General features: G+C 32.6%; 1 protein-coding gene across 2 annotated transcripts; it reads right to left on the bottom strand.

Moving 5' to 3' along the window:
* Positions 1-1009: 1009 nt before the first annotated feature.
* Positions 1010-13673, bottom strand: LOC126855371 (T-box protein 2-like). 2 transcript variants are annotated; one of them, XM_050602981.1, is made up of 5 exons: positions 12305-12498; positions 11231-11363; positions 5586-5904; positions 2209-2355; positions 1010-1948 (listed from the first exon to the last, which is right to left on the bottom strand). In XM_050602981.1, exons 2-5 carry the CDS (start codon positions 11251-11253, stop codon positions 1412-1414), a joined length of 1026 nt encoding a protein of 341 aa, XP_050458938.1. In that variant the 5' UTR covers positions 11254-11363; positions 12305-12498; the 3' UTR covers positions 1010-1411. The 2 variants fall into 2 exon arrangements, with proteins under 2 accessions (XP_050458938.1, XP_050458929.1); XM_050602972.1 differs by lacking the exon at positions 12305-12498 and adding an exon at positions 13330-13673 and having other exon boundaries at positions 1012-1948.
* Positions 13674-15350: the final 1677 nt, after the last annotated feature.

The following is a 15350-nucleotide window of genomic DNA, read 5'->3' as shown; positions in this document are numbered from 1 at the left end:
TATTCTCTGACAAGAGATATAACTTAGACGAATATATTAAACTAAATAAGGCATTTATGTCGCAATTTGTCATTTATTTCATTGAATAGAAGAGAATAAATCTTTTCGAATATAAACATTATAGATAGATAATCTTATTATAAAAAAATAATCTTGCCTCTAATCATATATACAGATTACATATATTTAATATCTCTTTGGTAATCTCTGAAATGTCAAATTGTGTAATATACAGTAATAACACATATGCGATAAAATATGTACACAAAACCAAATATATTGAAGGAATGAACAACGAATGAGTAGCAGTTATAAATTTTTTGGAGTTAAGAATTTTTCAAAATTATTTCGCCGTATGCAAATTTGCACTTCGAACAAAAAAAAATGAATAAACAGTGAACAAGATTTCAAAAATGCAATTATTGTTCGTTCGTTGTTCATGTTTTTATCTAACCCATATATGTCCGTTATAAACTTAACACATGGCAATTATCACAATATATCTCATTTACTTCTCGATGAGTTTCATATAAAAAAAAACTCTGTGGAAAAGAACTGATTTTATGTCTTATACATGTCACAATTCTTATAAATTTAAATCATCAAGTTTCACAAATTTTTTAAATTTTGAAAATCATTGAATTTCTTAACAATAAATTATAAAATTACTTCAGTAACAAAAATTGATAAATGTTATTTGTCAAACTTAAAATAAATTTTAAACCCTAATTATATTAATATGATTAAATTTATTTTTATTAATAATTAATTATTAATAACTAATTAATAACGTATTAATAACTAATAAATTTTAATAATAATAATACATATAGGAACTATATGGATTTATATGTATGACATATGTATATGTACTAACATTTCATTGTTATAACCTCTTATATTTCGATATAATGAATATTTCGATAAATATTCATTATATTCACATATTCGAAAAGTTAAAGAAAGAATAATTTAATAATTTAACTTTTTAAATCACATTATGTTAAATTATTAAATATTATCACGTTTAATGTGAACTCCTAAAATTATAAAATAAGTTTTAACTAAAATACTATTAAAACTATATATACAAAATGATTTATAGAATAAGTCTTTATTTACAATAATCTTTGGCCTACGAACAGATAAATATTAAAACTGTAATTTATCCAGATATATGAATTCCAAGACAATATCAGGAGTTACTTTAATTTTATTTATCTGTCATATTTCGATTAAAAAGAAATGTTGGTTATTTTCAATTTTAATTAATCGAGATTTATTTACACACCTTTAATTTATATATTTATTTATTCTATAATTATTCTTTACGCTTAAAATGTAACTAAAGTTGCGACAACATCGCGAGAAAAATTGTCAAAAAAATCATCGCGAGAAAAATTAAAACAAATCATAATTTCCTGTAATGAAACATCGGGCACCGATACTGATAATATCTCGTCAAATTTTGTTGCGCAATGAATGGCACTTGTAAAGATCGAAAATAATAGGACCAACACAGATCGTGAGCCGCTGGCAACGACGATGACATTGACGGCATCATCGGCATCATCGGTGCCGTTGGTTTATGCGACGGCGAGTCTAACCAGGGTCTATGAAAAGGGGATGACACTTCACTCTTGTGATCACTTTCCAGTTTTAAAGGTGATCTTTGCTTTCCGGCAATTGAGACTGACGGTTTAATGTCATCGTAGTCATCGGAATTTTTAATTTCAGATTTGATTTCTGATTTATGCGCCAAGTCGTCTAAGCTACTCGCGCTACGGTTCGACTCGGATGAATCGGAGAAAGAGTTGACCTCTTCATCGTCCGGTTGACTATCATGGCCTACCTGATGATATTTACGCTTGCATCGCGACTGTCCCGTTTCGCGAAATCCCTTCGCGAACGGATTGTTATTAATCTTCAACTTCGTGATGTTTTCGTTCTGTAAATGATGAAAAAAAAAACAAAAGTTTTCATTTAAATGTAATTTCTTCGAGAAAACATTTTGCATTTTTGTGAACAGTATTACTCGACACGAGAAAAATAACAAAAGCAAATATAAAAAAATATAAATATTAAAAGAATTGAATCATATGATGCTTATATAATCTAAAATTGTTACGATTTTTAAAACCAAATAGCCAAAATGGTTTAAGAGAAAACATCAATTTAACATTACTTGTAAATTTTTTTATAAATTACCTGATATGCCGTGACTGCGATAAATTCAGTCTCCTTGAAAGCAAATGACGAGGCTGGATGAGAAAAAAGGTCGATAAGATTTGTCGCACGGGCGCAACAAATTATCCAAATCGTAGGAAGGTATTTATGCATCGATGTTAAAACCACCTGTAAATTTTTCTATTGGTTATTCACTAATTATATACAACTTTGGATTAGTGAATATAGAACTTTAAATTAGTGAATTATATTGTTCATTAATTATATAGAAAAAATAAACTCTATAATTTAAAAAAAAATATAAACAATTAAGAATAAAATGATTATATGAAATAGTTTATATACAATTAAGAACAAAATAATTATACAAAATAGTTTTAGAAATTCATTAAATTATATAAAAAATAAAATTGCGATTATAATTGCGAAAATTATTAATATATCGACGGTGAGGCAGTAATTTTATTTATTTTCATAAATCATCGCGTTCAATTTAAAACAATGTATTATTTAAAATAAATTCTTATTTTCATGCGTGAATACGCAAAAAGAAGATCGTTGTTATGCAGCGTGCATTATTGCGAAAGATGATTCCGGAGGCACGAAAGAAAAGGCCCTTTCTGTTAGTTGGAGAGGACGCGGGGAGAACGGAACGTCGAGAATTTTATTAAATTCGTAATTAGTTTGAAGAACCGGGTAAAAGGGCGCCGCTTTTTCGAGATAAGTTGGCGCCTGACTAAAGAGGCCGACGGTAGACGCAGACGCGATTCCCGAAAACCAGACTGGCCCTACAACCTTCCCAGAATCATGTGTCTCCACTGAGGATCTCTCGTATAAATCTAGAGCGATGCATCACTTGAATATTTGATCTGTCGTGTATATATTTTAAAATATAACGAATTTACTAACAATTTAATAGCGCAATCCTTTATGCATTTCAGATATCATTATTGATACTAGATAAATCATATTTTTTTAATTAATTTTTTTTTTAAATTTTACTTGAAAAATTAAAATACATATATGTTTACTGTGTATATAAATAACAAAACTGTAATAAATTTTACATACAAGATCCGTTTTAGAGATTTTTTTAGCGAACATTATATTTTTCTCAATTTTTCAGTATATAGGGTGGGCCGAAATGTTCCAGCCAGACTTTGAGATTTTATAAGAAATTTAATTCTGAATAAGAAGTTTCCTATAAATGGGTCGAAAGATGCTTTTTTAAAAAATTAGTGTCAAAAAATCTCTGAAATCATAATTATTTTATATAATTTTATAAATATCAGGGAAATGCGTTTTTTAACAAAAAATACCGGTACAAAAATTGTAGAGAATTAAATTATCTTTTAAATGAAATAAAAGTGATTGTACGTTCCATAGGTTTTGAGATAACCAGTTTCCAATAAAGTTACAAAAAAATGTTTTTTTGCCTATCGACAGTAGAGCTTTTTAAAAATCTTCTTCATTTATGCTATTATGATTTTAGCTAATTTTTAATGCTTATCTTGCTTGTTGATTATTCCATAAAAAAAATTTCTTTTTTTTTTGCATTGTTTGAACGTTTGAACCCACCCTGTATATATTTTTTTTATAATCAAGTCTTGTACAAGTAAAGTCTGATTGAAATTAATTAAGAAAAAAAGTTTCGTTATTTATTTACGCTTTTGATGATTATAGTTCATTAAAATTCTACGCTCATAATTCAAGATCTATACGTGCTTCTACATTTGGGTATAGATAATCGCTTTTCTGCTTAGATTAAACCTCTTTAGATCAGATCATATCTCACATATATTCCCCGCTTTGTAAAAAGGAAAAAGGTGACAAAATTGAGATAACCGCGTAACAATGTAAGTACCTTATTTTGCAGCCACCGCCATGCGTCCGCGGGCGTTTTGAAGATTAACGCGATGCGCTTTGCGCTTGAATCGACTCGAATGAGCATAACGAGGGGCAAAGGGAGCCGCCGCCATTCTCTTCTATGCGCCGTGTTCTTTCGTCGCGTCGACAAAAGCTGCGAGAACCGTAAAACGCATCTCCCTAACACCCAGCGGCGACGGCGGCGTCTACCCCGGCAGTGAGAGAGAGAGAGAGTTCCTGTCGGCTCGTAAACAAACCCTCTCGTAGGCCACAGTGGGAAGAAGGTATATCGATTACAGGGTGTCGTGGAGCGTGTTAATCTTCGTTCTCCACGGACGTCGGATTGACCGGCCTACCGGCACCGGTACTCGAGTGCAGCTTAAGTTTCTCGCTGGAAAATGTGTCCACCCCGCGCGCGTCCATCTTCCTCTTTCGGCGAAGAGATTTTAATCCCCGACCCCATGGCGCTTTTTCTTTCGAGACGATCTCGAGAACAGAGTGCTCGCACAGAAATATTGTAGCTTTCGAAAATATTTGTTACGTTATCGAGGTAGATTTTTCAATGACGTGGACAACTTTTGTATCTATATACTTTGAAGTGATTATTTACCTTAATTCGTATTAAAGTGCATTTTTTTTCTATTATTCCACGCATGAATTATCGTATCAAAATCCTTTTTATTCATTATTACAATTGAATCATGTGATCTTAAAATAATACACATGTTCATGATTCTTTTTTTAGTAAAATATGTTTTTATTTTGTACATAATCATAATTTTAGATTTTGGAATATGTTTAAAAAAGTCAAGACAAATATTATAAATTTTCTGCGAAATATGAGGTTAATACTTTTCTCTAAAAATTGTCTTTTCTTTCTACTAAAAAGTTTAATTGAGTGGCCATGTTGTTTTAATATCACAAGATTCAATTATGGGAAAATGGGAAAAAAAGAAAACATTTTCATAAGAGAAAAAATTATAGAAAGTCACTTTTATATAATATTTTTGAATAATTTGAAAGCGCTGGCATTTTTTGTTTACGATACCAGCTTTCGATTAGTGATAAATGTTAAAAAGAGAAAGACTCACAAGCAAATTAAATGAACGTGACGATGTGTGACGACTTTCCATGCGATACATAAATCGGAAAAGAAATATAATACTGAACAAAAATAGGAGATAAAAAAATGAGGAAGACAAGTAAGGCTGTCAAAACATCGAAGAAGTAGATAAATGGGCGGCAGTTACTGAATTGTGTGTTTTTCTCCCCTACTTTTTTTTTTCACGCGATAATCTCTTATCATTGCTTTATAGCTACCGGCAGTACCAATATTGTCAAGTAAATTTTTTCCATCAAGCCTAACAAACTTGACTATCGATTTCATTCCGTAACGAAAGACTTGCAACTCGTATCAGCACATTTAATTAATAAAAGAAAATATATAAAATATATCTTATAATTTAATTAAATTTATATTTTTATTATATTATATTTTTATTTTTAATGTATATAACGTACACATTACTTACGTTATTACGATGATCGACGATGTTGTTTGTAAGTTTTAGTTTGTTGAAGTTGATCGAGTTTTGCATCCAGTGCTCGCCTGTCGCGGGATTATCGGGATGAAAAAATATTCTGCGATCAAATTGCTGTTGCGGTTCGGATGGCCCGGCGAAGCTCCAACCCCCGATGTTGCTGCTCTTATTTCCGTTTTCATCGTCACCTCCGCTGTTTCCACAATATTTGTGACGGCGATCGGAGGCCGGTGTTATCTCCATAAGCACATAATAATAGTCCTGTTTGTTTAAACCGTTTACCGTCAACTGGATGGATGGAAACATGCGTCTGTAATCAAATAAAAAATTCATTGTTGCATAATGACTATATGTACATATATATGATATTGCTGTTCGTGTTTCGAGAGATAATATATTTGAAAAATATTTTGTAAAGCGAGAGTGTGTCGCACATAGAGAGAAAATTCAAAATTTTAAGCAAAGTACAATTTTGTTTGAATAAAAAGGAAAATAAAATATTTAATTTTTTTATAATATATTAATAAATATAAGATATTTTTTTATAATATATAATATATTTTATTAATATTTAATTTTTGACAAAACGTTTCCCACAAATTATTTTGAATGATAAAAATTCATGTCAAGTTTGTAATAAGCATCTCTTTTTAGCGAATAATTTTCATTTTCAGATATTTGAAAATGAATAATTTTATCACCAAATCTCATTCTACGAAAGCATCCTTAATACTTCTAGACATTATGTATGAGCGGCAATAATTCATAGACGAACATTGAAGACTTCATTAACTTAACGACTTTGCGGTCACAAATGACATGCGTAATTGTCCTATGTGTAATGACTTTCAATCACTATTTTCTACTTTCAAGCATTTTCTACCACTATTAAAAAAAAGAAAAAATGATTTTCATGCCAGGTATGCGATGCATCTCTGAAAGAACAAAGGCCCTCTGGTCATTAACATGCCGGCGACAAGGAGGCGTCATAGAATGAGCTATGGTAAAACGGCTCCTGTTTCTTCGCAAGATTTTCATCGGTAAATTTTCTTAGTAAACATTTCAAACACGTAGCGGCTAATCCGACGAGTATGCGACTCTAAAAAGTCAAACATTACTAAGAAAAATCATATTGTCTCACTATGTCCGTCTCTAATTGCGGTGGTTTTGTCTGCATTTTCCCGCGTTTACTTTTTAGTCCTTTCTATCGAGGAGTCAGGCTAAAAGGGTTTGTTTTACGCTTGTCTGAGTGTGCCATCGGTATCGGGAAAGCCGATATGAGTCATCGAAACGCAGGTATTAAAACTAAAATTTGGTTTTTCAATAGTAAAAAATTATAAAATTATTTTTAAAAAATATTAATTATTATTTTCATTAAAACATTATATATACATTTTCGATCACGTTAATTATTTCATACTACTAATTTCACGTGACATAAAATTTTAGATTTTATTTTTATAAAAGCAAAAATTGTAACAATATAAAAATATAATATGAATAAACAAATAAATATAATTTTTGAAAGACTGAATTTTAACGCATCAGATTTCCGATCACATTAATTATTTCGTACTATTAATTTGACATAAAATTTTAGATTTTATTTTTACAAAAGCAAAAATTGTAATACTTTTAAATAAAAATATAACATCCAAAGAAATAAATATAATTTTTAAAAAACTTAACACATCAGATAATATCGAAGCGCTTTTGATAATCATATGTTAGATAATTTTGGTGATGAGTTAGATATAATTCCCGTGTTTTTCATATTTCGAAATTAAATAGTACATGCGATTAATAATCGTAAATCAACGAACAGATTCTTAAGAAGTAATTATGCATCCAAGATTACGTTCGCGCCATTAGCGGCTGCTGGATGCTGGACGCTCGTGCCGCGCGCGACGGACATCTGGTCTAAGAAGCCTCTTGATTATGCGGCGACGAGATAACGATTATAGTGGCGTGATGTAACGCGCTTTGCGACGGCACGAGCTCTGATTGCAGCATGCATCCCGTTTTGTCGATTGCGGGGGAACCCGCCAACCCGCGTGGGCTATCTCACGAAAAACATGCGCGTCGGTTCTAATTTTGGAAAAATTCGATGTATATCCTCATATAATGAAATCAGTAAAAAAGACAATAAATATGTTGTCACGTACATATATTTCCGAAGCAAATGACACTATATAGTTTTTATTTAATTATTTAAAAACGTTAGATTTTTATTTCTTGATATATTGTTGTGTGTGTGTGTGTGAATGGATTCATATTTTTAATATCGTAAACACGAAAATTTTATACTCTTCATATAAATATATTTTGTTTTGCTTAATAAATATTCTTATTATTATGAGTAAAAGAGAGATGTTTGTTCTAAATATATGTATGTAAATTTTACGTCAGCTTTATCTTCTTGCATACATTTAACAGGGGATTCTATTTATGACATTTCTTTATATACTCGGAAGGAAATTCTTGACAATAAGTTTGGAATTAATTAACTTCGAGCAGAGGGAAAAAGAGAAAGGGCAAAATTAGAAATACAATATGTAATTATTTTTGAGGAAATCTTTTCGATAATCTAACAATATCCCTTGACTGACTTTCTATTTGCTAGTGTCACGCAAGAATTGACCTATTGACCACAAAAGCAACTTCTGTTACGCACATTTTTTTGTTCCGCTTCTTTTATCAGGTTCATTGTTGAAAGAACAAGGATTCGCAAAAAGAGACCGAGAATTGAAAGGAAAAAGAGGAAAATAATGGAATACAACGAAAAGTGATGGTGAGGTTGAATGAAATCGAAGATCATGCGAGCAGATATTCGATTGTGAGAGTAAATTCGCAAGGTCCGCGGCGAAAGAAAACAAGAAAGCACGTGGTGGGCACGTGGTGCGAACGAGACGCCGGAAGGCATGGACGAATGGGCAGACAGACACCTCGGTCGCTATTGTCGCGCCTGGACCGCCCAGGAATATGCATGCTGGAATATAAACACGTGTTCCGACTTCTTTTCAGAGCGTCAATCGTCATATCGCCTTCTCGCGATCCGTCAGCTCGTTAAAAGCACGATCGATGGTCGTCTTACGTAGGTCAGGAGAGACTTTAGGTGGTCCAGTTGTGTCTCGTAACAAGATATATCTTACGACGTATGGTCAAACGCAAGTAGACTTTTTCACGAGAGATTTCGAGAAAGAAATAATGAATCTTTTTGAATGGACATTTATCACATAAATGAGTACAAATTTATGTGAAAATAAAAAAAAGAATGTTAAAAGAAACTAAAGTGAAATGTATGAATAATGCAAATTTAAATTCGTTGATCTTTAAATTCGACAAAATTCTCAAACCTATATAATTTAAGAATTATCAATATATATTTTTTGATATTTTTATATTCAGAAAAACCCTCCCTTACTTAGAATCCGTCCTTTCTTCCTCTTTCTAAAATATCATTATATGTAATTCTAAAACATTTAATATGCACAGGGGGCAAAGAAAGCTATCCCCCCTGGAAAATAAAAAATAAAAATTATTTATATAACGGGCATGTATTTATTACTTATTTATTTATATAAAAGAAAGTAGCCTTTTAACCAATCTCCGTATTAATATCGATGATATATCGTATTTGCGTTGGCCGATCACTTTTTTTTTAATTCTTGCATCTTTCATTGCTACAATTACAAATATATGATATCGTCATTATTAATTAATCGGTTCGATAACGATTCTCATAAATAAACGACGAACAGAAAGGATTCGCTCGCGGCAACACTCAAACACGTTTCCTGTCTTCCGCTGCAACTTCCACGCCCACGCGACGTGCAACATATGATATATAACATGAGATCTCTCGTGACGCGTGACATCATCGCGGGTGGCGTTATCTGTTTTAAAACGACGCAAAATTCCACGTACCCCTATCTCGAGTGGTTACCGCCCCATGTCTCTCTCATCTGAGGACTTGTTCGATCGCTTCCGGCAAAGGATCCGGCGTTGCCGGAAGCGGTCGCGATTTGACGTCCGATTCTAAAACGACGTTGGTTGTCCCGTTTCGTCTCCGTAGAAGACGTACTTATGTCCTATCCGAAACGCCCTCTGATCCCCTGATCGGCAAGAACAGATAAATTGTCAACCGTGTCGTTACGGTACCCCATGACGCCTCTTACGACGCCCGGCTCTCTGACCTGCGAAACTAAACTCATTGTCATCCGTCCGTCTGTACTTTTACAAAGAAGCTTATCGAGCGTCGTGGGACAGAAATGCCAGTAATATGCGTCAGACTGAATTTTGGAAGCAATTTTGTTGGTATATCTCAGAAAGTGTTTAGCATTTCACGACGATATCAATCTGCCAAATGAAAGCGCGACGACATTAATTACAATCGTTTTTGATTGTTTTCGATTTCATCTCTATCAAACTTGACGTATTTGACATTAACTTGACGTATAATTTTGAATATTTGATTTAAAATTTTTTTAACTGTAAATTTTTGAATTTTTAAAAACATATTTTATAATATCCTAAATGAGATTTGCCAACATTGGAAATATCGGCCTGCCAACGAATTTCGAAAGCCAACATTGGGTTGAAATTGTGCCAATGATTCTTTATTTTTTTATTTCGTTCATGAAGCTTCCTTTATGAGGAAGCCAAAATTAAAAAACCCGCTTGCTCTTTGTGAGCGAAATAAAATAATGAGGAAGCAAAGTGCAAATTTCTAATTTGCACGATTTTCATCTTATTATTTTTTTTTTTTTTTTTTTTAATTAACTTTGATTCTTTCTTTTTTTTATTCACAAACTGTTTACTCTACAAGAGAGAAAAAAAAATCGTCCAAGTCTCTCGGTCGTCCTCTCGCGCGTCCAGCAGATCTGCGACCGGCAGATGCCGAGCCTCGTATTACTTTTTGGCGGAATCCCCGCGGGGAGGTCCATTGTTTCGTAAAAAAAAATTGCGACCGTGCAGCGGTTTTTTCGAGTGCGTCGGCGCGGCGCGGCACGGCGCCGCGCCGGCCGTCAGACGGGGGGAGTGGTTGCCACGGCGTCGTCTCTATGGTGCATGACGCACCTCTTACAGGCGCCAAGACGGACAGAGATCTCGAAGTTGAAGCGTGCGTCAAAGGGAAGTATCTCGTCTTGCTTGTCCAATTGAAAGCGCCCGGTATCTCTTTCGTCGCGCCGGGCGCCATTTAGACGGATTAGATTGCGTAAAAAACGCGTACAAAAGTGATTACAATCGTAACGAGGAAAGTTTAAGCACCATGATCTTATTGACGATTATTTGTTATCGTTTTAAAATTTAATTTTACACCTGCATTATCGAGATACGAAATTTCTATACGCTTATTGAGAGAGAAAGAATATTATTATTATATTACATCGAAGATTTATAAGATTTGTATTTTTATTGGTTTATCGAATTCAATATTGAATCTCTCATTTTTTTATTGCTACAGCAGTATGACACTTCTATGGCTATAACGCTTATTTTTAATGTCTAATAATATTTTTGAAGAATATTTGAAGTAACAACGCACATTTAGAAATAACATAAGCAATTTTTATGTAAAATGGCTTTGCAGAAAACTATACTTGGATAATATTAATACAATAGCGTGTACTCACCGTCCCGACTTGGTGATGATCATTTCCGTGGTCTCGGCATGAAATTGTTCCCAGAGCTTGCGATTTTGTAATTCTACGCTGACTCCAGACGGTAATGGTAGTCGTGACCATCTGTTCGAATATGACTTTTCATCTGTCAATTGATAACGCATGATTAGAACGATTAAGCAATAAAACTTATATAGTGTTTTTTTATTACATAATGAAATCCATCTCCAGATTAAGTATCACGTATTAAAAAAATTCACTCTGATTTTCGAATCGTATTAGAGATATTCTTGTAAATATTCAATTAATCCAATAATAAGCGATACATTTTTAAACGCGGTCTCAATTATATTATAATTCAAGAAATTAAGATTTAAATAAAATCTCGGCGTTTAAAAAATTACACAGGCTGACAAAAAAATTTTTTGTTAAGTAACTTTAATCAGAGTAGATTTCTTATAGATTTTCGGCTACAAAAAACTCTGCCGCAAATTGCTTTAAATTTTAAAGTTATTTTGAATTTTATTAATAAATTTTAATAATTTTATTAATTATTTTTAATTAAATTATTAATAATTTTATTAATAAAAAATCGCTGATTTTTCATATTAAAATCCAAAGTAACTTTAAAATCTGACGTGACAGAGCAATTTAAACAGCGGAATTGTTTTTTGTGACTGAAAATCTATCAGAAGCACTTACTCTGATTAAAATTACTTGTTAAAAATTTTTTCACAGACTGACAAAAAGTTTTAACCGATAAGTTGTTTTGAATTTTAAAATAAAAAATCAGTGATTTTTCATTTTAAAATTCAAAATAACTTCAAAATCTGACGTGATGGACCAATTTGGTTTGCGGCATTGTTTTTTGTGGCCAAAAATCTATAAGAAACAACTACTCTGATTACAGTTACTTGACAAAATTTTTTTGGTCGTCCTTTGTTATTGAATTGAAAAAGTGTCTTAATATCTAATAACATCTACTTAATTTTCTAATAAAAACTTATACATAAATACACTTCGTTCTAACTTCGGAATAAATGAAAATTAAGATCGAGAAAATATTTTGCGCATGTTTAACGATACCAGCTTGCTCTGTTTACGCGATGAATTAGGGATATCTATTAATTTCCACGAAATGTGTCGGCGTTTTTTCTGAAGTGTCGACATCGTTTGAAGGTGAACGAAAGAAAGACTGAAGAAAATGAAGTAACGAATAGCAGCGGGAACACCGGAGTGTCCCCGTTGTCGCCGCACTTGTCTAGTAGTATTATAGACTGACACACAATTGCAAACATTCGATCTCCCGCGAAGAACGGACAATATATCGCCAGGACCGTTTTGTAGGAAGATAATGATTATTTGCTCCGTTGAAGGTCGGCACTTTTCATCTTTCAAGGATCTCGTGTATTATACGAGGTGTTATAATTGACAGGACGATTGAGTTCGATTTTCATTGTGCAAATCGTTTTGTATATCGGAATAACATTTTTTTCCAACAAATGTTAACGTTAAAATATTTTATTGCAATATTTTTGCAATAAATTTTGCAAATTACAGAATAGTTAAAAGTGCCATTTGTACTTATGCGAAATGCTTAATAAATAATATCCTTTTTTTCAGACAACGCAAAATAATTGTCATCTGAGTTCGTCAATTAATAAAGATATAATCACAAACTATTGTTTTATTTGTGCAAAATGCAAAATATGTTATTATATTTAAATTTTGTCTAATTTATTAATATATTCAAATTATAAATATCTTGCGTTAAAAATCCTCTCCTTAAATTAGTTTACAAAACAAATATAAAATTGAGAGATGTATAAAAATCTGGATAATAAAATCAAATATGTAATACATTAAAATAAAGAAAGCGAAAAGAGCGGAAAATGAAATTGAATCAAATAACAAACAGCAGTCACGGATTATAATGCATCTTAAAATTCACATATCGCATTAAATCGATCGAGATTCTTAATATTAAATTATTATATAACTACCGCAAAACTGTTAACGTTTTAAACTCGCTCCGTGACAGGAATCAGCTGATCGTCGCTAGCTGCTTTCAAATTCAAAACAACTTGAAATAACCAGGATTAACAACAAACCTGTTCTGTGACTTAGAGGAATTTGCTGTTGCGTAAAAAGCATTTGATGTTTTTGCAGTTGCATTTGCAAGTCCACGGGCATCAGCACGTTGACATTCGTGTCCTGAGGAGGCACTTGAAAAGACATTATCGAAGATCGATATTTCAAGGTTCTTTCGATCACTGTCGAAGCAACTACGTGTGAGGAGAACGCGAAGAATTAACGTAACGTCTACACTGTCGTAGTCGAGTGACAACTAAAGAAATCCCGATTCCGACCAGAAGACAAAACCAGTGCAATATACACGCGCAGATCATCGAACAATGCGGACTCGTGTCTCCATTGGTGAACGTGGCCGCCCTCATAAATGCCGCACCGCCTACGCGAACTCGATTGGTCATGGTTCCACCACAAGTGGGGTTTGGAACCCAAACAAGTGTCTGCAGAGAAGGAGCAAGGGAAAAGGAGAGAGAAAGAGAGGTAGAAGGAAAGGGGAGAGAAAAAGAGAGAGAGAGAGAGAGAGCGAGGGATGAAAATGCGGTGCGTCACGCAATTGCGTTTTCCTGATCTACGTTCTCGACGCCCAGCTTGCTGAAACTCAATTGAAAACCGTTCGCTCACTTCCCGATAACTTTCTTCGCTTAAAACCTCTTTATCAAAAAACAGTCTATTAAAGTCAAAAGATTATTTATCGTTAGCTAATCTAAATCTGATAAATATATATTTAATTTTATAAGATACAAGTGGATACATATATATATATATATATATATATATATATATATATATATATATATATATTTCAATCTTTGAACACGCTGTCAACTCATAATTATAATTTAAAAAATTAAATAAATTATAATTTAAAATATAAAATAATTAAAATCTGAACACATATTCTAATCTGCTAAATTCTAAACATAGGGACGGACGTATAATTAATTGTGAAACACTCTATAAATAATTTTTCACATAAGAGAGAAACTAAAAAAAAGATCTAATAAATAGAGAGATTAAGTATGCCTTATAATTAAACATGATCTTCATTAAATATGTTCTATATAGTAAAATAACAGTGTGATATCTGAAAGCATCAATTCCACGCGTGTAGTGACTGACTTAATCGTTATGAAGAATTGACAAGTGCATTTGATGAGCGCGTCGCAGATCGTTATCGCCATCATTTCCACCGCCAGTGACACCGACCCTGCACAGATTTGTATCGCGTGTTCTCGCGAGAGTCTCGTCTCGTAACGTTCCCATTACAAGCGTCGTATATGAGACGGAACACGGAATTGTCATCACAAATTACCGGAATCCGGCGGGTAGACAGAGTTAATAGTTTGTTCTCGAGTCAAGAGACGAAAGAGAAGAAGATACCAATCTCAACAACGGACACGTTGCGTCGCCGGGATCTTTCATCGGGCATCGCAGTAGGTTTACTTTATTAATGGCGGTAGGTTTTCTCAAAAACAATCAAATAGAATATTTTTTTTTTATTTAACTGGAAGATTTTTATTTTATTCAAATGCAAAATAATATGTGCGTGTTTTTCCAGGGATATTAATTATAGGATATTCCTGAGTCATCTCTTAATTTGAATAATAATAGTATCTTTGAGTTTGACTTGTTGTTGGAATCGATTTTGTAAATATGTATATATATATATACTTTAAATATTATCCTTGCATTATAAGTATTTTTTGTGAAATTCTTTTCAGTAATCTTTTCAAGTATGCTAATTGTTTTCTATGAATTGATAATTGTTTGTTTCAAAGAATTGAATCGTTACAACTGCAACTATATTTACGGTTCGGGTTTTCTAATCTTATCAAATGTTATCCTAATTTTCATGGGTGTAATTGAATATTTTAGTGTGACTCTCATATAACAATTCGTAACGTGATGCTTATCATTGTATCTCACCTTTCATTCCTTTTTCTCATACTTTCTTTTTCATATCTATTTATTCTGCTCGTGTTTTCCAATATTGACATACTTCCCCGAAAATCTCTAAATACACCACACACGCCCGTATACA

This window comes from Cataglyphis hispanica, chromosome 2 (assembly GCF_021464435.1).
Source record: "Cataglyphis hispanica isolate Lineage 1 chromosome 2, ULB_Chis1_1.0, whole genome shotgun sequence".
Taxonomy (NCBI): Eukaryota; Metazoa; Arthropoda; class Insecta; order Hymenoptera; family Formicidae; genus Cataglyphis; species Cataglyphis hispanica.
The sequence above is the reverse complement of the archived record's forward strand: the minus strand, read 5'-3'. Positions and strand labels throughout refer to the sequence as shown.